The 23,172-nt window shown below is 35.4% G+C and overlaps 2 protein-coding genes across 3 annotated transcripts in view; one reads left to right on the top strand and one right to left on the bottom strand.

The window, feature by feature from the left end:
* Nucleotides 1-7,583, top strand: part of LOC129928709 (major egg antigen-like) — a 32,458-nt gene extending 24,875 nt beyond the window's left edge. The window contains exons 2-4 of the mRNA XM_056044196.1: nucleotides 1,232-1,498; nucleotides 3,197-3,299; nucleotides 6,954-7,583. Coding sequence (XP_055900171.1) covers nucleotides 1,242-1,498; nucleotides 3,197-3,299; nucleotides 6,954-7,115 — 522 coding nt within the window. The 5' untranslated portion in view covers nucleotides 1,232-1,241 and the 3' untranslated portion in view covers nucleotides 7,116-7,583. The remainder of the gene's footprint in view (nucleotides 1-1,231; nucleotides 1,499-3,196; nucleotides 3,300-6,953) is intronic.
* A 102-nt stretch (nucleotides 7,584-7,685) lies between these two features.
* Nucleotides 7,686-15,884, bottom strand: LOC106053759 (zinc finger protein 85-like). 2 transcript variants are annotated; one of them, XM_056044195.1, is made up of 3 exons: nucleotides 15,502-15,631; nucleotides 13,404-14,162; nucleotides 7,686-12,383 (listed from the first exon to the last, which is right to left on the bottom strand). In XM_056044195.1, exons 2-3 carry the CDS (start codon nucleotides 14,109-14,111, stop codon nucleotides 10,767-10,769), a joined length of 2,325 nt encoding a protein of 774 aa, XP_055900170.1. In that variant the 5' UTR covers nucleotides 14,112-14,162; nucleotides 15,502-15,631; the 3' UTR covers nucleotides 7,686-10,766. The 2 variants fall into 2 exon arrangements, with proteins under 2 accessions (XP_055900170.1, XP_055900169.1); XM_056044194.1 differs by lacking the exon at nucleotides 15,502-15,631 and adding an exon at nucleotides 15,740-15,884 and having other exon boundaries at nucleotides 7,687-12,383.
* Between the last annotated feature and the right edge of the window lie 7,288 nt (nucleotides 15,885-23,172).

The following is a 23,172-nucleotide window of genomic DNA, read 5'->3' on the forward strand; positions in this document are numbered from 1 at the left end:
TTTTCTCTACTTCTATTTTAATTTTAATATTTCTTTCAGTCATAATTACTTCGAGTTACATAATGTTACTTGATATTACATAATGTTACTTGATATTAGATGATGTTACTTGATATTAGATGATGTTATTTGATATTACATGTTGTTATTTGAGAGAAAAAAAAAAGAAGCAAAAGATTCTGTAAAAAGTCAACAGTCTACTACTGGCTAAAAGATAAGAGAGAACAAAATAAGATAGAGAGAGAGAGAGAGGGAGATTGAAACAGACATTTTCACCTACGTATAGTCTCTCACTCCCTGGTGTTTATGGCCAAGAAAATGACATCTCACTAGACCTCTTGATGTATAATCAATCGTCGGCATCTCTCTGTCAAATACGCCATACTTGTCTCATGTCAAACGATAAAAACTGCAGAGTTGGCAGCAAATATATACAGCATATGAAAAAGGTCACTGTTGCAAAAATAATCAAGTGATAAATATAGAATATATATACACGTCTCTAGCAAAGAGTTGCCAACGTGAAGTGTTTGCTCTCAACCTTGACAAAAAGTACAAAGTACACTGATGACTATAAAAATATATCTAAGGCGAACGTCTTCGAGTACGATGATTAAGAAAGAGCGCAATAGTCCACGTGACTTCGCGGTCCCAGTTCAGATCTGCTGCTCTGCATACTTTATCTGACTTTATCACATTTGACGCTGGGCGTCTATTTAGATGTTGTTTTTTTTCGTATGCTGAACATTTTTTCGGCTCTAAAATGTCTTCTTTCTTTCTGAAACCATTTGGGCAAGTTACTCCTCAGTTGGTCTTTAATTGAAGCGCTTCCGGGGCAGATGGGAAGGAATGGGAGTGCTCTTCTTTTACGCCGTACCCCTTTAAATAGAAGTTAAAATAATATATAAATAAGTAAATAAAAACAAATTTGAATCTATTTTTAATAATTAGTTTTTAAATTATTGATAATATTTTTTTGATATTAAAAAGGGAAATAAATTTAATTTTGTATTATTGGGACACATAGTTGTAAATGTGGAGTTCTTCTCATTGGATAAATATCTTGCTTGTTTAGCTGTATAATTGATTTCAATGCCCACTATCTCCCTTGCTAATTTAATCTCTCTGTCTCTCTTGTTTAGTCTAGCCTCTATACTGACTCTTTACTTCAATGTTATATTTATTTTATTTTTTTTGCTGATGTTATCTCCCCTATCTGTTCTAAATTTAGACCCTAAACAATGGAACACTTGGTGCCACTGAGAAGAGAAAACTGGAGTTTCTTCGAAAGACAGAGGCAAGTGTTTAAAGACATCTTCAAGGGGATGGACAGAGACATCGACGACGAGTGGAAAGAGTTTGACCGAGAGCTCGAGAGAATGAGAAGCGAGATGTTTACATTGAAGGCCCTGGACTTCAACGACTTCGGATCCAGCATGATCCAACCTGCACGCCCCATTGTTTCAGATGACCAGGGCAACAAGAGGCTCTCACTAAGGTAAAAACCCTTTAAAAAAAAAACAAGAAAAAACAACTCCAAAAAGCTTATTTAAAGAGTTATTTCCCTTATTCGATATCAAACAAAATAATTAATTACAATACTTTATTAACTAAATGGTTAATTAAAAATAATATAGATTAATGTTTTGTTATTTAAAAAAAAAAGCTTTCTTAAATTTTTAACTTGATCCAAGAAAGGGTGTGGTAGAAAAAAAAACTTGTACATTTTTATAAGGGGACAAAACACTACATATTTAACGATATTTAACGATCTGTGAATACTGAAGAATTAATATCCATTGTTGGTATCGAACAAAATAATTAATAAGAACAAAATAATTAATTATCATTCATTAATGGACTAATTTATTTTTTATTGATTCATATATTGTCTAAATTAATAATTGTGCAAAGTTTCAATTTGATCTGGTAATGGATGTGAGAGAAATAGCGCGCACACATTTTGCTACCATACATACAGAGTGAGTCGATATAAGCTTTGAAAAAACTAGCTTTCTAAGTCTCTTAAGTCTTTATAAAGATCCTAGCACTACATATTTCTGACACATTACTTATTCAAGTATAAAAAACAGATTATTGCATAATGCTATCAGCAACTCTAATTCGTCTTGCCAGTCAGTCTGTCATGAATGGTCACCCCTACAGGTCACTAAGATGAGACAGAATACACAGACCTGCATGTCAATACATCAATACTTTTACAACCTTGAAGTGTTTGTTTTTTTCTTTTCCAAATATACTTGTTCTTATTCTGGGCTCTGTCATGGCTCAAATTATTTATAACTAGACGCCAAGGGAAACAAGACCACAAATCGTAAAGTTTTAAATCTGCTACGTAGGTATGTTTTCTTACAATACATTATAGGGGCAGTGGATTAAGCTATGGATTGGTGGGCTTGACTTCTAAGTGAGTAAGGTCCCCTGAATTTTGACAAACGACATCATGCCATGAGATAATGGCGTAATATTTAATATAAAAACAAAGTTTAGGACACTCATTTGGGGGATCCTCAAGTGGGTCCCAGGGGGGGGGGATTTTCACATTTAGACGTCCCTTTCCCCCACCCTAGTTACGCCACTGTATAGGGGGATTTTCATACTTAATAACAGTTATCGGCTTTTCGTTTAAATTTGATATTGAAGATCCAGTTTGTATTCTACAAGAAACAGAATACACAGAGAAAGAAAAAGAAGAGAAAGAGATGTGGAGAAATAAAGGAGGGGGGAAGCGGTATAATGGAACATGAAGAAAAACGGAAGAAAATGAAAAAAGGAAGATGGAATTTTGAAATAAATGCATGTAAAAGACAAGTACACACTGCCCAGAGCTTTGATTGTAGAGTGACTAGCTATTATAGTGAAGTTAGAAATTTGATTCTGCCGTGCTAAGAAGCGTACACAACAATATATTAATCAAATAGACAGCTGATCAATATTTTCATGTTCTGTAGACCGGATAAACTTAAAACTCCATTTAGGAATATCCATCATGGTAAATTAGTAATTAATATACCGGTAATTAAATAACAGGGAAAATTCATTTAAATCTATAATTGTAATAGGCTTAGGCTCTACAAAAGCTAAAGTCCCCTGTAGGCTAGTTTCCTGGTAAGTAACACCTGTACTACCATCTTACCTTCCTTCTCTTACCTTCACTTACCTGTTTCTTTGTCAGATTTGACTGTAAAGAGTTCAAGCCGGAGGAGATCACAGTGAAGACAGTCGACAACAGGTTGATGGTGCAAGCAAAACACACTGAGGAATCTCCAGGGAGAAAAGTGAGTTGTGGTGTTTGTTGGTTTTCGGCCCCCCTGTGTGGGTAATGTTTCGTGGGAACCTGGTATTTCAAGCTTTTCCTTTGGGATCGTTTTTTTTTTAAAATCCCGTGACACCGATGGGATTGTTATGGTCAGCAATAAAAGGTTTAGTCATAAATGGGTGGCAACTTCCAAACCTTTCCTTACTCTTATCTTATCTTATAAAATACAGACGTAACTTAAAAAAAAGAAGATGATTACGTCCTACGCGTCATTTATCTAGTCATGCATGTTAACCAATGACTTAAATTCTGTTAAGTAATTGGTTTTCCTGGCTAGCTCAGGCAACCCATTCCATGCTCTAACAGCACTAGGGAAGAAGGAGCATTTGTACAAATTTGTCCTAGCCTATGGAATGAGCCTTTATCTTTTTGTCTTTACTCCACAAACGAATGTCAGGTTTCCAGGACTGGATTTAGTCATCAAATTATTTGAGGTATGGGGCCCTGGGGCCCAAATTCATTTTTTCTTTGCTCTTTCATCAAAATGATTGAAAATATCCTTGGAAACATTTTTCCGGGGATCCCCAAGCTAGTGGAGGACCTAAGCTGTAGCTTATGTTGCATATAGGTACAAAGCACTGCAGGTACCCATTTCAACTGGATGGAGTCAGGAACACAACAATCTCAGTATTCACTTGAATTTTAACTCGATGCCTGTTGATTGGTAAGGTAAATGTTTTACCTTGATGTAAGTGTTAATGCAGTGCCGGATTTTAGTACGTGGAGGCCCTAGACATGATTTTGATAGAGGCCCCTACCATCTTCACGCTTCTTCTTCTTCTTCTTCATCGTTCTCATTGTTATGTTGGAGCGTCCAGATGACTAGACCAATACATGAGATGAACTGCGCAGTGGTTTCCAAAACAGGGAGCTCTCCATATAGTTTTCTTTCTATTGGGGTTCACGCTTCATTATAAATGAACTAAATGATGAAAGCGTGCCATATTTGTGAAGCGTGGTCGAGAGGCTAAGTACCGGTACGTTTGAACTTTGCTTGTCTTGGATACCATATGAAGAGGGCTCGAGGTTCGACACCCGACTCGAGCAGAGTTGTGCTTACTGAGCGCCTAAAGGACCATAGCGCTCTGAGCATGAAAATAGCTCTATATAACAGTGTCCCTACTATTATGTGACATTTACTTGCGTATGTTAATGTAATCAAAGATGTCTTGTTTCACTTGAGCTGGTGGACTACTTTTTACCACGTATGTCTACTTCCATTCAGCATAGCACTACAAATATTAATATTGATCACAAAGTCTCCTATCAGCAGATATTTCTTTTATTATCCATAAAATAAGATACACATAAAACTGGCAACTCCAGACATAAAAAGATATGTATTCTATTAGACAAGTCCAATGAAATATTCTAAGTACACAATTGATATTAATTTATTAAATCACTGAATCAACTACGTTAGACATCCTTACAGCTCAAGAATCTGGCGACTGCTGACTTCTTGACCATGTGATTAACTCCCCACAACTCAACTGTGGAATCTTGTCTCTCACGTGAAACATCATGAGCATGAATATACCATGTAGTTCGTGCTTCCCACCTAATACATTCACAATAATGATGTGACAAAAAGCTAAAATTTATTGTATTTGTGAAGAGAGAAAAAGGGTAATTGTAAATTTAATCTCATTTCCCCTTTTTTCCCCCTCATACGGCATTTAATATGCAAAATTTTGTTAACTTGAGGGTAAGGTCGTGTGTGGTAATGGAAGTCTACAGGGCATGCGTTATGAGTACACTGCTGTATGGCAGTGAATCATGGACCACCTACGCAAAGTAAGAGAGAAAACTGAACTCATTCCATTTGAGATGTCTCCGTAGGATCTTGAATGTCACATGGAAAGAAAAAGTGTGCAACACTGAGATCCTTGCGCGATCAGGTATTCCCAGCATCTTTACAGCCCTCAGACAACGCCGTTTGCGCTGGCTTGGACATGTTCGCCGGATGGAGGACAAGCGCACCCCGAAAGTCATCCTCTATGGTCAACTCGCGACTGGCACAAGAAAAACTGGTCGCCCCCACCTCCGTTACATAGATGTAATAAAACGTGACCTCAAATCAGTGAACATCAATACTGACCATTGGGAAGACATAGCTCTAGACCGCAACAGATGGAGAGAGACAGTGACCAAGAAAGCTATTGACAGTGAAAGTACATGAGTCTCAGCTCAGGTAGAAAAACGGCCAGCTCCTCTACCACCGAAGCAAAAGCCACCTTAACCTGCGCTATCTGTGGACGGGAGTGTCTCTCCAAATAGGGCTCCACAGCCACATGAGGAAGTGTGCTCTGAGATGAACCATAGTCGTTCTACGACTGAAGGAGGCCAATGAAGGTCATGTGTGGTTGCACATTCATGCACTATTGTAAATCCTGTTACCACTGCGACTGTATTCTGTATCGTTGTCTCTTCAAACCATCCATGAAACAAGTTTGAAATTGCTCAAAATAATTCTAGATAGCTATTAGAAGTAGCCGTTCCCAAAATAACCTTGGTACACCCTGACATCTTTACATATAGGCCTACATAGAGAGGTAGGCCTATTAGCTTAACATTTAAACAAAAATATTTTTTGAGAACCGCGGGAGTAGATTGCAAATATAGATCAGTAGGTATAGAACATTCTTGACATCTCTCCATTTTTTTTTTTTTTTTGAGGATGTGGATAGCATTTTTTTTAAATATTGTTTATCGCTTATCTCCCTTGGATCCCTGTCTGACGACTGCAGCGATTACCTTTCCTTGGATTACAGTATAAAGAACAAAGTCACCTCAAAGACTTTCACACAGTGTGAAGCAAGAATTTTTTTTTTTTGTATCTAGAGGATGGGAGATTTTTAACACAGTAAATACTAAAAAATGCTTACTGCAGGCAGAAATGCGCAGACTATTGTAAGGTGGATAACTGCAATAATTATTTTGTTTCATTCCTTTTTATGATCAACTATTTGGCTAAAAAAATTTGTTGCGATAAAATCAATACAATATTTCTTATCATTATTTATTCTATTATTATCTTATCTTTAAAAAAAAACAGACGTTACTTCAAAAAAGATGATTACGTCAAACGCCGCAATACGCGTGTCCCTATTTCAATCTAGTCATGTATAGGCCTGTTTATCAACGACTTTAACTCTGCCAAGTCATTGGTCTTCCGGACTGACTCAGGCAACCCATTCCATGCTCTAATAGCACTAAGAGAGGAGCCGTTGTCCTCGGATATAGAATATAAGATATTATCTTACTGAGTATTTTATTAGGTTTTACATTTGAGATTATGGTTCAGTGTTTTATGTTTAATTGCTATTTTACTTTTAAGTCTTCTGTCCTGAAGGGTCTCTAAATTTAATTATTTTTCTTTTTACTCTAATCAGATGTGAATATTCGTTTTTTATGAATTTCACGGCTCTATCTGTGTCTGTTCTAGATTAAGTGTTCTTGAATTTCGTGCAACAATTTACTTGTATACTTTATATGTTATCGGTCTTCCATAGACTATGTGTTTTTAGGCTATATTCGTTTATGGCAGTCAATCAATCAATATAGGTAAACAGATGTCTGCATAATGTTTTTTTTTTTTTTTAATTTCCAGGTATATCGTGAATTTAGTCGTCAGTATATCCTTCCACAAAAGATTGACCCCCTGACCTTGAACTCAACATTAGCGGCAGATGGCGTTCTCAGCATTGAGGCCCCAGCACCAGCTGCAATCGAGGCACCAAGGGAAAGAATCCTGCCAATAATGCGCCTGTAGCTTTCAAAAAATTTACATTCGCAATTAAATTTTGTCGAGTTATCGCCCTTGAATTACATTCGCAATGCTAAGGCTACTAAGAGAACAAAGCTTTGTGTGTGCGTGCGTGTGAGGGCAACACTAGAAACACAAAAAAAAAAAATCTCTTATGAATTTATAATGGTGTTATATAAGCACAATATAATTTCTTGAACACGTATAACACACATCATTACAAATTCATCCATCAATATTATCACGACTTCTGTGGCCCTTGTGACTATTTCCCTAAATGTAGTTAGTTAAAAAGTCCTATAGCTGTGCATTGAATGATCATGAGTGTATATTGATGACCTGTCTTGTCCACTGGAAAGTATGTGGTTGCTTAACTATTAGTTCCAAGTTTTGGTGAAACTTTATGTAAATCTATGCATTCTACAAAATTATTTTAAAACAAAAAATGATCAAATAAATATTTTTTTTCATAACGCTAAGGTTTTGGTTTGATTTTCTTAGTCATGCAGGCACCTAGAACTTTTTTTTCTCTATCCACTGTTACCAGTAATGAATTAATCCTTGAATTGTTGCCATTTTTTGCTGCTTCTATTTTTTTAACTAAATAGAACTTTTCCATTTATTTACAAAGCTTATACACCGGTAGACTTAATATAAACTTTGTGTTTTTTTCCGTATTTTGCTTGTTTATTTTTGTAATGCTTAAGTGGAGTTATCATTTCACTGTACACAGTCCCGAGAGAAACTATATGCAGAGAAGTGTTGAGAAAATTAGAACTGGAAGTGACATGATTGATTTAAGCCTTTTCAGATCTCTTAATAGTAGAAATTTATAAAGTATGTAAAAATGGCTGACTGACATATTTACAATTAATAATTAGTTGACTTCAGAGCTCAAGTCAAGCATTAAGAAACAGAACAATGAAGAGCCTATTTTGAAAGTGTTCAATTTTCTTTTTTTTTTTTTTGCTATCCAGAGCAAAAAAAAATTAGAAATTATGGATAACCCAGAAAAATGGTTGGTACCACATCATATCAAACTTATTATAAAAAAAAATAAAAAAAATCAGACAACTAACATTCACTCCTTGACTCCTGCACACCTAAACTTGGTTTTAGATGAAAGGATTACCAGGAAAGATGGAGAAGAACTACAAACAGGCAATATCACCCAAACATTAAAAATTAAAAAAAAAAATACAAAAATCTGGCCAGTGGTGTAAAAAGCTGCTGCTAAAAGCTATAATTACCAAATGCTCTAGCAGACATCATGCATAGTCTCTGACCTAGGACCCTGCAAAAACGACAATACACTTCTTACATTACTCACAAGCAAAGAAAATAGGAGATAAAACTAAAAACAACAATGACAAATTTCTGCAAGTATCACAAATACAAATTTATTATTACACAATAAAGCTGTCAACTAGACTAGGTTGGACAAGTAAGAATACATGAATAATTCACATTCATGAACCAAGTGAAGGAAACTGTGGGTTGGAAGGAACTCACATGTTGCACACCAACAGTTCAATCATACATCAAAATTTTCTATACAGGTATAACAGCCACCAACTGACACATTTAAGAAAAGGAGGGGGGCAGTCGCTGTAAGATGGTTACATCCAGTACACAATAATAACAGAATTGTTGGATGAATTATGTCAAATAAAACCTCTATGCAGCTCCATACTCTAACAACTTAGCAGAGTTTAAGACACTGATGAACAAAGCATGCATGACTAGTGACACTTTAAATACATAGTATGTAATCATCTTTTCTTTTGAAGTAACGTCTGTATCCCCGACAGACTCAAATGAAGATTGGGATCATGGGATTGTATATAGAGTAAATAAACACAGACAAGTTTGGAGAGGATGTGTGGTGGCAGAGCGGTAGAGCACTTGACTTTTGAACCGAGAACCAAGTTCAAATCCTGATGAAGACTGAGATTTTTAATTTCGAGATCATTGGACGCCTCTGAGTCCATCCAGCTGCAATGGGTACCTAACATTAGTTGGGGAAAGTAAAGGTCGGTCATTGTGATGGCTACATGACACCCTCATTAACGTTGGACCACAGAAACAAGTTTGGGAGGGATGGAATCTCTTACATAGTCAAATCATTCACCTTTTTAATCAATTCTGTCTGTCTACAGTTATATAACAGAATTATTGTACAAACTTTCAAACTCACCCTGTTCCCTTGATAATGGACCCATCAAGTGAGAATTATGACAATTTAAAACAAAACACATATATACCATAGATTTCATAAAATCTGTTTCAAAATTATTATAGCATAACAAATTAATAAATAGCATTTCTTCCATCAAGCCTACCCCACCATAACTTTGCAGTTCTTCCCTTAAAATTATAAACTTAAAGCTTAGCACAAATGATATCAACAGGACAAATAGAACAGAGGTTACAATAACACTACAAATTTATAATAAATATAGATCCCCAAATGATTATACATCTGTAAGGAAACATTTGGTAGATAATTTATATTTTATTTTACATTTTTTAAATCAATTTAAGAATATGTGAGTAAAATTGTAAACAATAATTTTAACATAATAAAATTGTTTACTTAAATAAACAATTTACTGGTATAGCTTTACTCTTTTTTTGCGCATATACCATACACAGGCAAATACCACGCACAAATTACAAAACAAGTAAAAACAAAATCGTACAACCCACACTCTTATATATTCTGCAGGCATAGATTTATGACTGAACTGTTGCTGCCAACATGCTTCATTAGTGGAAGAAGACTGAATACGGTACAAGTTTCGATGGCTTCACTATCTATATCAAGGACATTGGCAATAGTGAGACTGGTGATTGATTGCAGATGTATTGCATACACAGTAATTAATACGTTTTGACATTACCTACATCAGCAAATTAGTTTAGTTGCTTACTTACTATCACAACTGATTACTGGCATATTAAAAATTCTCTGCTGCATCAGTACTATTTGTTTTCTTGAGATTTATAATGAGAAGTTCATAAATCTTTCCAATGTACATTTCACAATCACACAGCAAACTATGGGAGGTATAAAGAATCACATATATGTCCATAGTTTCCATTATGCTATGCTTATGAGTGAAATAATATAAACCCTGCACAGCTGCCACTCGTTTGTAAAATCGTGTATAACCTGTGGGTTATATCCCTGAAAATACAGTAATCGAGGGACATTACCTTATGCAGAGTGCCCTCTTTCTTAGAACTAAATAGATCTATACCCCGGTATGTAATATAGATATAGACTTTTTTCTTAAATATATCTATATGTAATACTTTTGTTATGTCTTTAACGGGGGAAATTTAAATAATACTTATATTATTAATTTACTTTTGCGAGATCAGAATTTCAGGATTTTTAGGACTCCCTTAAGTCCACCCAACTCTAATAAGTACCTGACAGTTGGGGAAAGTAAAGGCGTTTGGTCTATGTGCCGACCACATGATACCATGGTTAACTGAGGGCCACAGAATCAGATGACCTTTACATCATATGCCCTATAGATCACAAGATGTGAAAGGGTACTTTACTTTAAATTACATGATTTTAAATAAATAAAATTAGATTTTGTAAGCATATATGAAAATAGATGTATTATACACTGGTATATATGCTTATTCCACTTTTGATTTTTGTTCACTGTGAATCAACTGATGAGATTTTAAATAAGTCAACAGAGAAAATTCTTTTTGGCACACTTGACATTTGAATGGCTTGTCACCTGTATGAAGCAATTTATGTCTTTTCAAGTTAGAAGAATTTGAAAATTCTTTGTGACATATGTGACACTGAAATAGTTTTTCACCAGTATGAAGCAACTGGTGGGTTTTTAAATAACTTGCCCGAGAAAATACTTTCTTGCAAATTTGACAATTGAAAGATTTTTCATCCGTATCACTCAAATGAGGTGTTTTTGATTTTTTTGTGTGAGATACTTGGTGTTTAAATGTTTTTTCACAACCATTAACCAGTTGGTGGTTTTTCAGCTGACGAGATACCGAGAACCCTTTATTGCAAATTTGGCATTTGAACGGTTTTTCATCCGAATGTGTCAGCTGGTGAGATTTCAAATATGATGATTGAGAAAATCTTTTCAGACATATTTGACATTGAAATGGTTTCTGTCCTGTATGAATCAGCTGGTGTTTTTTCAGTTTAGCGGAACGAACAAACTGTTTGTTACATATTTGACATTTGAACGGTTTGTCACCAGAATGAATATATTGATGTGACTTCAAGGACCAGGAATCAATGAACTCCTTTTTACATACTTCACATTTAAATTGAGCTCTTTTCTCCTCAGAATGAATCAACTGGTGCCGCCTCAGTTGTATAGAAAAAGCATATTCTTTGTCGCAGAGTTCACATTTGAAAGGTTTTACACCATCATGGACAAACTGGTGATTTTTTAGTTGTCTGGCTTCAGAAAATGATCTAGGACATATTTCACATTTAAATGGTTTTTCATCACTATGAACTAATAAGTGAGATTTCAAATATCTGGGCTGTGAAAAACTTTTCTGGCATATTTGACACTTAAACAGTTTTTTGTCAGCATGAAGAAATTGGTGCCGTTTTAAATCTGCATGGTGAAAAAAAACTTTATCGCATGATGGACATTTGATTGATCGTTCACCTTTATGGACAAGCTGGTGGGTTTTTAAAGTGGCAAAATTGCTATACTCTTTGTCGCAAATTTCACATTTACATGGTCTGTCCCCAGTATGAGTCTCAAGGTGTAGTTTGAAAGTCGACGGTCGAAAAAATGCTTTTGGACAAAAGTTGCATTTGAAGGATTTTTCACTAGTATGAAGCCACATGTGATTTTCTAAATTTGAAGCCTGTCTGAATTCCTTTTGGCAAGCATGGCATTTAAATGTTTTTTTATCAATATGAATCTTCTGATGTTTTTTCAAATAATGAAGATAAATAAATTCTTTCTTGCATATTTCACATTTATACTGTTTTTTACCAGTGTGAACAAGCTGGTGGATTTTCAAGCTTGAAGACTTTTTATATCCTTTCATGCATATTTGACATTTAAATTTCTTCTGGCCACTATGTACCAGCTGGTGTCTTTTTAAATATCTAGACTTAGAAAATTCTTTTACGCATATTTTACATTTGAATTTTGAAGAAGATTCATGCCTTTGGCTGACATTTTGTTGATTAGTAACAGAGCCAGACTCTTGGAGTAAAGTCTTTTTATTACTTTTTGTAAAGAAATGTACCTGTTGAAAAAAAAAATTACAATAAATGCAAGATACCAATTCACACTGATAAGCATTAGTAAATTTAATTACTTTTAATACAAGTATCTGAGGTTCCATCCGAGTTAGAACCCAGGAGGCCATCCTATTGTCCTATAAATAAAAACAAAGTAGAAACTTATATGCTTGTTTCCCTGGTAAAAACTTTGATGGCTAATTTCTTCAATTTCCATGACCGTTGTCTCATTAAAGATCTATACAAATGAATATGTCCAACTTGTTGACACTAATGGTAATCTTAGACAAAGGTTTTATCGCAAATTTCCTAATGGGAATCCAAGACAATGGTTTTATCACAAGTTTCCTAATGGGAATCCTACACAAGGGTTTTATCACAAGTTTCCTAATGGGAATCCTACACAATGGTTTTATCACAAGTTTCCTAATGGGAATCCTACACAAGGGTTTTATCACTAATTTCCTAATGGGAATCCTACACAAGGGTTTTATCACAAGTTTCCTAATGGGAATCCTAGACAAGGGTTTATTATTAAGATAAAAAGTGATTTCCTTTTAGTGTGTGTGTGTATGGGGGGGGGGGGAGGAGAACTCTTGGAGAAAGTTTTGAGCTGCTTTTTTCAAAAGCTATTTTCTTTTTTCAGAAAGTTGCTTTAGTCTGAACTCTAACTCAGGGTCTCAAGCCTCTATGATGGATGGTCAAAACGCTAGTTACTACAGTTCAACATTTTTAGCAAACAACTTAGTTCTCTACACAAGGCTTATCCCCCCTTAGCTTAGTACATATAGACTGTTACGTGCGCATGGTAGTGTGAATGTGAAATGGTGCGAACGGGTGTTGAAAGAGGGGAACCAAAAATGGAGGAATAGAAACTTAATAGTGTTGATAGTGTTCATGAAGATTAAATTAATTTTAAACTATTACGTTGATGTTTTGTGCTGATATATTGTTAAAAGAGTCTCATCATATAACAAAACATAACATAGATCCTATAGTATTACGCTATGTCAAACATATCTTACCTGTTGTTGATTTTCAATGATGTCATCAGGGGTTTGAGGACGAAAGTTGCTTTCGGCAGGATCAGGATTTACAAAAGAAACTGGTTCTTCTGTGTCTTGACTTTCAACTTTTATTTCACTCTTCATTCTCATGGCTGTCCCCAACTGCTGTTGATTAGTTTTTTCTTCTGACTCAGTCTTCTCTAATTTTATCTCATTTTTAAATAAAACAGAAATGTCTGGTTTTACCTCATTTAATGATTTGTCTACTTCTTCAACAGAGGGGTGCATTAGCAGAACTGGTTCATCCCGTTCCTCGGTTTCACTTTTTATCCTACAATTCAGTTTTAATCTGAAGTCTTGTTTAACATCGGTAGAAAATGTTTGCGTCAGTTCTTTAGGTGATTGTGTTAATAAATGTGTTTCGTCTAGTTCTTTTGTTTCACTTTCTATTTCATTTTTCAGTTCATCCGCTAAGCTTTGGTGCGTTGATACTTTAAGTGTTTGTTCATCACTTGGTTGTATTAATCCAAAAGCTGTCTTCAAACCCTTGTCCTCACTTTTTACAAAAAATTCATTTTTCAGTTGAAGTGTGAAGTTTTGTTTCAAGTCAGTTGATGGCTGGTGACTTGGAACTACAGTTTCCTGTGTTTTTTCATTGGATTCATCACTATCAATTTCTATTTTATCCTTCAGATCCAGAATCAAATACTGCTGTGCATCACACATTTTTCACAACTTATAAAATTCTTTGAAGTTTAGGAAATGAACAAATTAATGCTGAAACAAACAAAAAGACAAATATTAAAATGGTGTGTCAAAAAGTAAATAAAATTGTTGTAAGATGAAGAAACTCTTAAATAGTTTAAAACATGAGAACACAATAGTTTTATCTACAAATAAAAAATACCAACCTAAGTAGAATTTTATATTACAAACATATACTATTTATAAAACAAATTAACCAACAAGGTTTGATCATAGCCTAATTATACTTATAAATACATTTACCAAAATTTGACATCAACATAGCCAACTACTAGATCTCTAAATCTACAAATATAAATTCAGCGGTTTGCATAGAAAGTCTTATCATCTTCAGCCTTACAAGTCGAAGTGATATTCTTCAAGGAGTAGTTAAAAAAAGCTTGTGGCATTGTTTGTTTGTTCTGTTTTACATGTTTCGATGTTCTTTCAGAATATTACTTACAGCTTAGCCCTAAACTCGTGCAGGATGGTAGGGGAAGGCACATGGAAGGCTTCAAACCCAGGATTATTGAGACAACTTACTTCATGACTAGGCTGCTTAGAAGCATAAGCACACCCTTTATATCACTATCACATATGTTTGTTTTTGTTTGTTTGTAAAATGTTTTACATGTTTCAGATGTTCCTTCAGAGTTAAAGATAGTTTACTTCCTAGTCCAAACCTCCCGCAGGACGACGGGGGATGGGAGCGGGCAGGGTTTGAACCCTTGACTGTCGATAAATCCGAACGACAGTCCACCGCGCAAACCGCACGACCAGGCAGCCATCCTCCGCACGACCAGGCAGCCATCCTCCACACAACCAGGCAAAATGATTAAAATATCTGAATGAAGTGTGAGCCAGCTTTTATTTTACCTTTAAAAAAATTGTGTGACTGTGTATGGAATTATTATTGATTATGCGTATAGTCAGTGTAGTCTATACTAGTAATAATAATATAAATATAGATCTATCTAATATAGTATATAGATCTAGTCACTAGTCTTAACTCTTATTTATTGAAGTTATTCTATACTACTATAGTATAGTCTATAGAGATCTACTCACTACTGGTCACTAGATTTCACTAGATCTATTTAAATCTATATTTATTAACTTTCATATATTTGATAGTATGATAGACCTATAATTTAGTATAATATATCGATCTAGATTCTATACGATACCTAACCATGATTTAGATTCTAGATCTAGATCTATAAGTAGTATAAGTATAAGTCTTAAGTTATACACAGTGAGTCACAGTGTATAACTATACTATAAGTAAGCTAATTATGAATTCAGAATTGCGTACAGTACATAGATCTAGATATAATTATGATAATACTATTACTACAAAATAAAAACCTACATTGCACTTTTAGTGACTTTTTGCAGTTAATCTAATCTAAAATAACCCTATCTACCTAGGCCTAGGCCCTAGCCTGCTAAGCCTAGCAGTAGGCTGAGTAGCACTAGATCTAGCAGTCAGTGCTAGAAGAACTCGCCGACTCGGTAAAACACAAAAACACTGCTAGTATTATAATAGACTCTTAGTACATAGACACAAAGGAAAAAAACCTTTTCGGCTATAACTTTTCTATACAGACCTTCTAGATCTAGTTCAAAATCTATAACATAATAGGCCTAGATCTATATTTATATAATCTTTGATCTAATATGAATATGGAATATGTATAGATCTAGAGATCTATTCTATTTATAGAATCGATCCCGGGGAACTCTTGTAAAGAACAAAAACACTAACCGGCTGCAGAGGCGCGGAAGAAGAAAAAGTGCAGTCGACCACACTCGGAGATAACAAGGTCAGATCACAAAACAATCCCTGTCGTAGGCCTACAAGTAAAACCAAATACAAGCGACGGCCACGGGGCAAAGACGAAAGACTCATAATAAGTAAAGTAGCAATTATACATAACACTCAACCATAATCTTCAAATACAAAATCTAATAAAATACTCAGAAAGACACAAAGATAAAGCCACATTCCGTATGCTAGGACAAATTTGTACAAATACTTCTTCTTCCCTAGTCAGTAGCCTAGTGCTATTAAAGCATGGAATGGGTTGCCTGGGCTAGCCAGGAAAACCAGTGACTTATCAGAATTTAGGTCATTGGCATGACTAAATGCATCTTCTTTTTTTTTGAATTATAACGTCTGTATTATATAAGATAAAATAGTTAAAGATACTACCTGTTAGATTTAGGACCGAAATTAATACAGAGGGTTTCACTTTTTCAGAAGGGTAAACAAGAAATACTTAAAAAAAAAAAAACAAGGTTCTTTAAGGGAAAGAACCGCTAATTACAGGGTCTAGTTGGAAATATCTTCCTGCCATATAAAACAAAATTAATTAATTAGTACTAAATGATTAACTAATTGGTTAATTTTTAGACTGATTCGGGTATTATCATCGACTATGAATACGTATGCATAATTTCAACTTGATCTGAGAATGTAAAACAGGGAAAAAAGGCGCGCGTGTCAGATCGTAATAAAGGGTTTCAATCCATACACACATCCACATCTCTCATTACAATAGCATTTTATCCCCTTATTTCCAATGAAACAAAATAATTTATCACCAACAATTAATTAGCTAATTGGATGACTTTTTGGGTTGAATTAGCCTATGTCTTACCAGGTTTAATGAATAATTGCGCAAAGTTTTAACTTCATCCGAGAATAGGAAATGGGAGAAAAAACATGTCATATAGGCCTAGATTTCACGTTAGTGTAAACATACTTGGATCATAGGCTTTTTCATTTAAAATTATTAAAAACCAAATAAAAAGTGTGTTCTTTTCGGCAATTGAGTTATCTTCTAATTTTGATAGTAGGCCTAAATGCCTTGAATATAATAATAACACATAGCCTACCAGCAAATAGACTTTCAATAAATTACGTCAGAAAACATGAATCACATATGTTTTCAGTTTTTGCGCTCATTTCAACTTAACACATTGGACTGATATTAGACCGAGACCAATATCTTTATAGTGGGCCTCTACACTGACGTGCGACGTCGCAACATGTGACAACGAGCCATTGGTTAAAAATGTATGTAGGCTAGTGCGGAGGCATTATTTGGATATGCTAGAATGCAATGGATGATTCAAAGAAGGTTGTGCTTTGTTTAAAACTGTATTACTGGCCTCTTAATTGAAGGAATACAATGAAAAACAATGGGACGGCTTAAAGGTTTATGGTTGGGAATGGGGCTTTCTATTGTTTCTTTTGGATGATGCCCCAAAAAATGTCATTGTAATGCTTGCTGTTCCACTGAATAATAATAATGCCGAAAATTAGGAAATGTGGATGAGCCAATTGAACACATAAAGGCAGGATGTTCAGCCTTATCAGAATCTGCATACCTAGGTCGCTATAACCAAGTTGCAAAATGTATACACAAACACTTGGCTTTGATATAAAATTTTATCAATAATCGTCAATAATCAGTAATCCTCCTTATTACAAATACTTGCCATAAGAGGTTCTCGAATATACTGATCACATATTAAACTGGGATAGGCCTATTTTGACTGACAAAACGGTAGATTTTAATCCTGATCTGCTGTTTATTGTTAAAAAAGAAAAAAACCGCTACCATTAAGGATATCGCCGTACCACTGTCTCAAAATGTAAAAAAAAAACTGAAATGGAAAAACAAAGAAAATATGGAAACCTAAGCTTGGAGACTAACAGAATTTATCTAAAATAACAATATACCCCATTGTTATGACAACCAAAGGGATAAGGACAACTGACCTCAGAAAGACTTTGAAGATTCTCGTTGCCTGTCAGAGGGCGGTACTGCTCCAGACCTGCCACATCACCATACGATTCCTCAGTGGACGCCGATAAAGGAACTACAATGAATTTTGTTTCTCTTTAACGAAACTCGACCCTGGCAGCGCCAGAGCATGAAAGCTCGTTCGTTTTTAACATAATAATAATAATAATAATAATAATAATACAAGATTTAGGCTAAACTAACCAGAAATGCGTTGTAGTGGTTATGCGCTTTTGGAATTCAAAGGCCTAAGAAGCGAATGCTCTGTCTGTGTCTGTATAGGGTCAGCCGTTCCATTAGAAGATACAAAGGCCTAAGAAGCGAATGCTCAGTCTGTGTCTGTGTAGGGTCAGCCGTTCCATTAGAACACACAAAGGCCTAAGGAGCGAATGTTGTGTCTGTGTCTGTGTAGGGTCAGCCGTTCCATTAGAACATACAAGGGCCTAAGAATCGAATGCTTTGTCTGTGTTTGTGTAGGGTCAGCCGTTCCATTAGAACATACAAAGGCTTAAGAAGCGAATGTTGTGTCTGTGTCGGGTCAGCCGTTCCATTAGAACATACAAGGGCCACAAAGTGAGTTGTTGGGGTAGAGGTGGTTCACTTAAAAATAGTGTGTGTTTATTGTGGGTCGTTATAATGTTTTAACTGACACAGAAGAGGGCACCTAGCAGCAGGCGGCTTCCGAACGAGACAACTTGAGATCACTTGCAAAGGCAGCGGGGATTCGGGATACACATTTGAGGCCTAAAGAAAATCAACCCCCGGCGGACAATGGATATGCCTGCGATGGAAGTCGCATGTAGGTCGCTTTTTTTTTTTTTTTGTCTACGTAGAGATGTGAAATACTTCATTCCTCGTTAGTCTTAGGACTCGAAGACAAGCTTTACTATAATTATAATACAGAAAGACGAGAGAGCTACAACTGATGGGCCAAAGAAGTGTTTGAACACATTCTATATCAGGGGGTTTCAACCCTAGCGCAGCACGGGTATGTGCTCATATTTATATAAAAAGGGCCTACAGAGCGTTGCGATTGACAATTAAAATAACAATTGGTATCTATTTATTTTGTTTTGTAGCGAGCAAGGGAAAGAACTTATACTTTACAGATGTAGTGGCATTTGCGGAATTATCCCCCTTTGAACCACGATTCGCAAAAGTTCGCATTCTTTCTGTTAAACATTTATATTATATTTTTGGTATTTTTCCAAAACTCCACAATGCTTCATGATGAGGGCTCGTGATAAGTACGTTCACAATAAATTGTTTTGGAAACAACATAAAACGATGTGCTGTAAGCGAATGTTATACTTTGTTGATGAAGGACATTGCTATCCCTTGAATGTGGATAAGCTGATCTGCTACTTTTCACGCTGCTTCATGTGCAAGTTTTGCTTGTTTTGTTTTACAGGTTTTTTTTTTTAAATGTTCCTTTCAAAATTTAAGGTTATTACATCTTAGCCAATACGTCCCAAATGACCCAGGGGGGGGGGGCAGATACAAATCATATGGCAAACTAGTTGTGGGCCATATAGTATGGTAATGTCACAATCGGTCAACTCCTGGCCTGGAAACACATCAACTGGCGTAACTGGGGTGCGATGTTTAATTTAATTTTAATATTTAAAATTACTTGCACATCTTTAATAGTTGTCAGCATCGGAATATGAGTCTACTATCTATATAATATATAGTCTAGTGCTGGTAAAAATAACTAGATGTAGATCTTATTTTCTTATCTTATAGATTAGTGACATTACTTCAAAAGAGACGATAATTAGGCATACATCCTACGCATTTCATGTATCAACCTAGTAACAGATGCATTCACAAATTGAGAAAACAACGGGATAAATATAATAGACAGATTTGATGGTGGTCTATTCAATCCGAGCTCAAAGCAAAATCACAAATAAAATCAGCAGTAATCAGGGACTTGCTATTTGCTGACGACAGTGTCCTAAATGCCTGCTCTGAAAATGATCTGCAGAGCATCGTCAGTGACTTCTCAACAGCATGCTCAGACTTCGGCCATTAACACAAAAAAAGACTGAAGTCTTATATTTGCCTGCTCCAGGGAAAGCCTACTCGGATCCAAGCATCAAGATAAATGGACATGATATAAACGCAGTGGACAGATTCACATATCTTGGTATGGCAGCCTGTTTAAAAACGTCTGGAGCAGTCGTGGTATCACCACAAATACAAAGCTATGGATCTATCGAGCTGTCATCCTCCCAACATTGCTCTATGCCTCAGAAACGTGGATAGTGTACAGAAAACATGCAAAGAAACTGAACCACTTCCACATGTCAAATGGCAAGACAAAATACAGATACTGAAGTCCTTCGAAGAGCGGGTTTGCAAAGCATCCACACAATCCTGATGCAGTCCCAGCTGCGATGGGCAGGTCACGTCTACAGAATGGAAGACCGCCGCATCCCTAAACGACTCTTGTATGGCCAACTAAGCGAAAGAAAGCGCTCGCAAGGTGGTCAAAGAAAACGCTTCAGGGACACCCTCAAAGCTTCTCTGAAGGCGTTCAGCATAGATCCAGACACCTGGGAGACAGAAGCACGTGACAGAGCATCATGGCGTCGCACTGTGAAAACTGGCACACAGGTTGCTGAGGAAAAGAGAACAACGCTGGCAGAAGAAAAACGCCAGAGAAGAAAAGCAAGGCCAATGACACTAGCTCCAACTGGAATAACCTGCCCAGTGTGCAGCCGAACATTCCGGGCTCAAACAGGTCTCACCAGCCACACGAGGAGGCACAAAACCCCAATGCAAAGCCCACAGCCCCTTGGATGACAAAGTGGTCTTCATCGAACCACGATGGATGAACTATATATCAACCTAGTAAAGCATGTTAATCAGTGACTTAAACCCTAAGTCATTGATTTTCTTGGGTGCTTCAGGCAACCGAGGCCATTCCACTCTCTTATGACATTAAGACTCGAGAAGAAAGAGCACTTGTACGAATTTGTCCTCGCATATGGAGTAAGAAATGCGTCTCTAAATCTGTGTCTTTCTGAATATTGTACAAGATTTTGTTTGTGTATTTGAAAATTACAGCTCAGTGTTTTATGTATTATTGCTACTTTACTTTGTATTTTTCTGTCTTGAAGTCTATCTAAATTTAGTGATCTTACTAATGAATACTAATCAAATGTGAATATTCGTTTGTTATAAATCCCACTGCTCTATTTAGCGTTTGTTCTAGTTTCTATATGTTTTCTTGAGTAGAGAGGTTCCAAAGAGAGGATCCTTATTTTAGTATCGGCCGAACTAAGTTAAATAGCGTTTTAGTTTTATGTTATTGTTCGATTTGTATAAATATCTTTTAGTAACCCCCCAGTGCTTTTTTGAGTCTTTATTAAGTCATCAATATGTGGATTCCATGATAGTTTTTTTTTTCATTTATTATATCAACTAATCCAGGTTTTTTGAGGTTTTAGTTTGTTACTGGTTTACCATGAATAAGATATAAGTATTTATTTGTTTTAGTTTTTTTTTTGTTATTCTTATAACTGACATTTTTCTGGGTGGAAAGACATGCTCCATTTGATTCCCATTTCTGTAATTCATCTAATTTCTTTTTGTAAAAATTTCTGTATCCTGTGTTGTTTTTATTTCTCTATTTAGGCGGCATTTAGGCCTACTATGTAATTGTCTGCAAATAATCTGGCTTTTGTTCCTGAACTAATGCGATTTGGTAAATAATTTATGTAAATTAAAAATATAAGCAGTGGACCTCAGACTTGAGGTATACATGAGCTTACTGTTATTGGTATGGGTTCAGAGCCTTTTATTATTACAGTTTTTTCTCTCCCTATAAGGAAACCCTGAATTGATGTAATGAATTAGCAAGCTATGGTATTGAACTTTGTCAGATGCCTTACAAAAGTCTTATAAATGACATATTTGTTCATTATTATCTAATTCCAGATAGACTGATACATAAAACACTGAACCATACTCTTCAAACACAAAATTTAATAAAATACTTAGAAAGACACAAAGATAAAGGCATATTCCTCGTCCCATATGCTAGGACCAATTTGTACAAATGCTCCTTCTTCCCTAGTGCTATTAGAGCATGGAATGGGTTGGCTGAGCTAGCCAGCAAAACCAGTGACTTGGCAGAATTTAAGTCATTGGTTAATATGCATGACTGAATGCATGACGCCTAGGACGTAATCATCTTCTGTTTTGAAGTAACGTCTGTATTATGTAAGATAAGACAGAGTTAGTTGATATTAGCTTTGTAAAAATACCTTTAAAAACTGAAATAGCTACGTTATTATTTTATTTTCGAAGTGTCACAGTATATATAGTATACTATTTGTAAAATGCGAATGGTATTTAGAAATTTCTTAAAAATGTGTTTTCCTCATCTTTTCGAAGGGTTTACGGCACATAGAACGCCGTGATACCAAAGAGAAAGTCTTGTCCTGCGTACATAACCCTACAGCTAGATTAGAATCCCAAGCTCATACAGCAATAGTAAATGTCTTAGAAACGGAGAAAAAAGTATGTCCCAGAGAGTGCGATATATAGCCTTATAGGCCAAATGATATTGATAAATATAATGAATTATAATGCGACTCCACTGAACTAAAGGCTACAGGCCTCATTGCAAATAACCGTCTTATAACTAAGAATAATAAAAATTATTTAAAATTAAATTAACGCAAATAGAACCAAAGGAACTTTCAGTTTATCATCGCTCTGACGGTGGTATTTATTTTAATCTTCGTAGACTATATTCACCACTGCGCAGGTCTCTCGCGATATTGCCAGATTACATGAATAAAAACAACAAAAAAAAAACAACAACATTGTCATTACTTGAGATACTTCGAATTACATTTTAATTATGTTTAAAATTTCTTATTTATTCAATGTCGTCATTGAACAAAATCGTTTTCATTTAAAATAAATCAGATAAAATTTTGATAAATGCTTCAGGGAAGTTATAAGTTATACTTTACTAGTTTAAGCCAATTAAGGTCAATATTAAAATATACTAGGGCTTGGCATATATGTAAGTACTTTATGCATTAAAAGATCTAATTATAGACATATTTATTATTTTTATATTATAATAATTATGTCTAAGCTAAGTATGATAAGTATTACCAATATATAAATTTGTTGATTTATTTTATTGGTGTTATTACCACCTTTTAAAAATAATTCTGTCGTAAGAAAAAAAAATCTGGGTA

The sequence above is a fragment of the Biomphalaria glabrata genome, chromosome 10 (assembly GCF_947242115.1).
Source record: "Biomphalaria glabrata chromosome 10, xgBioGlab47.1, whole genome shotgun sequence".
NCBI classification, from domain to species: Eukaryota; Metazoa; Mollusca; class Gastropoda; family Planorbidae; genus Biomphalaria; species Biomphalaria glabrata.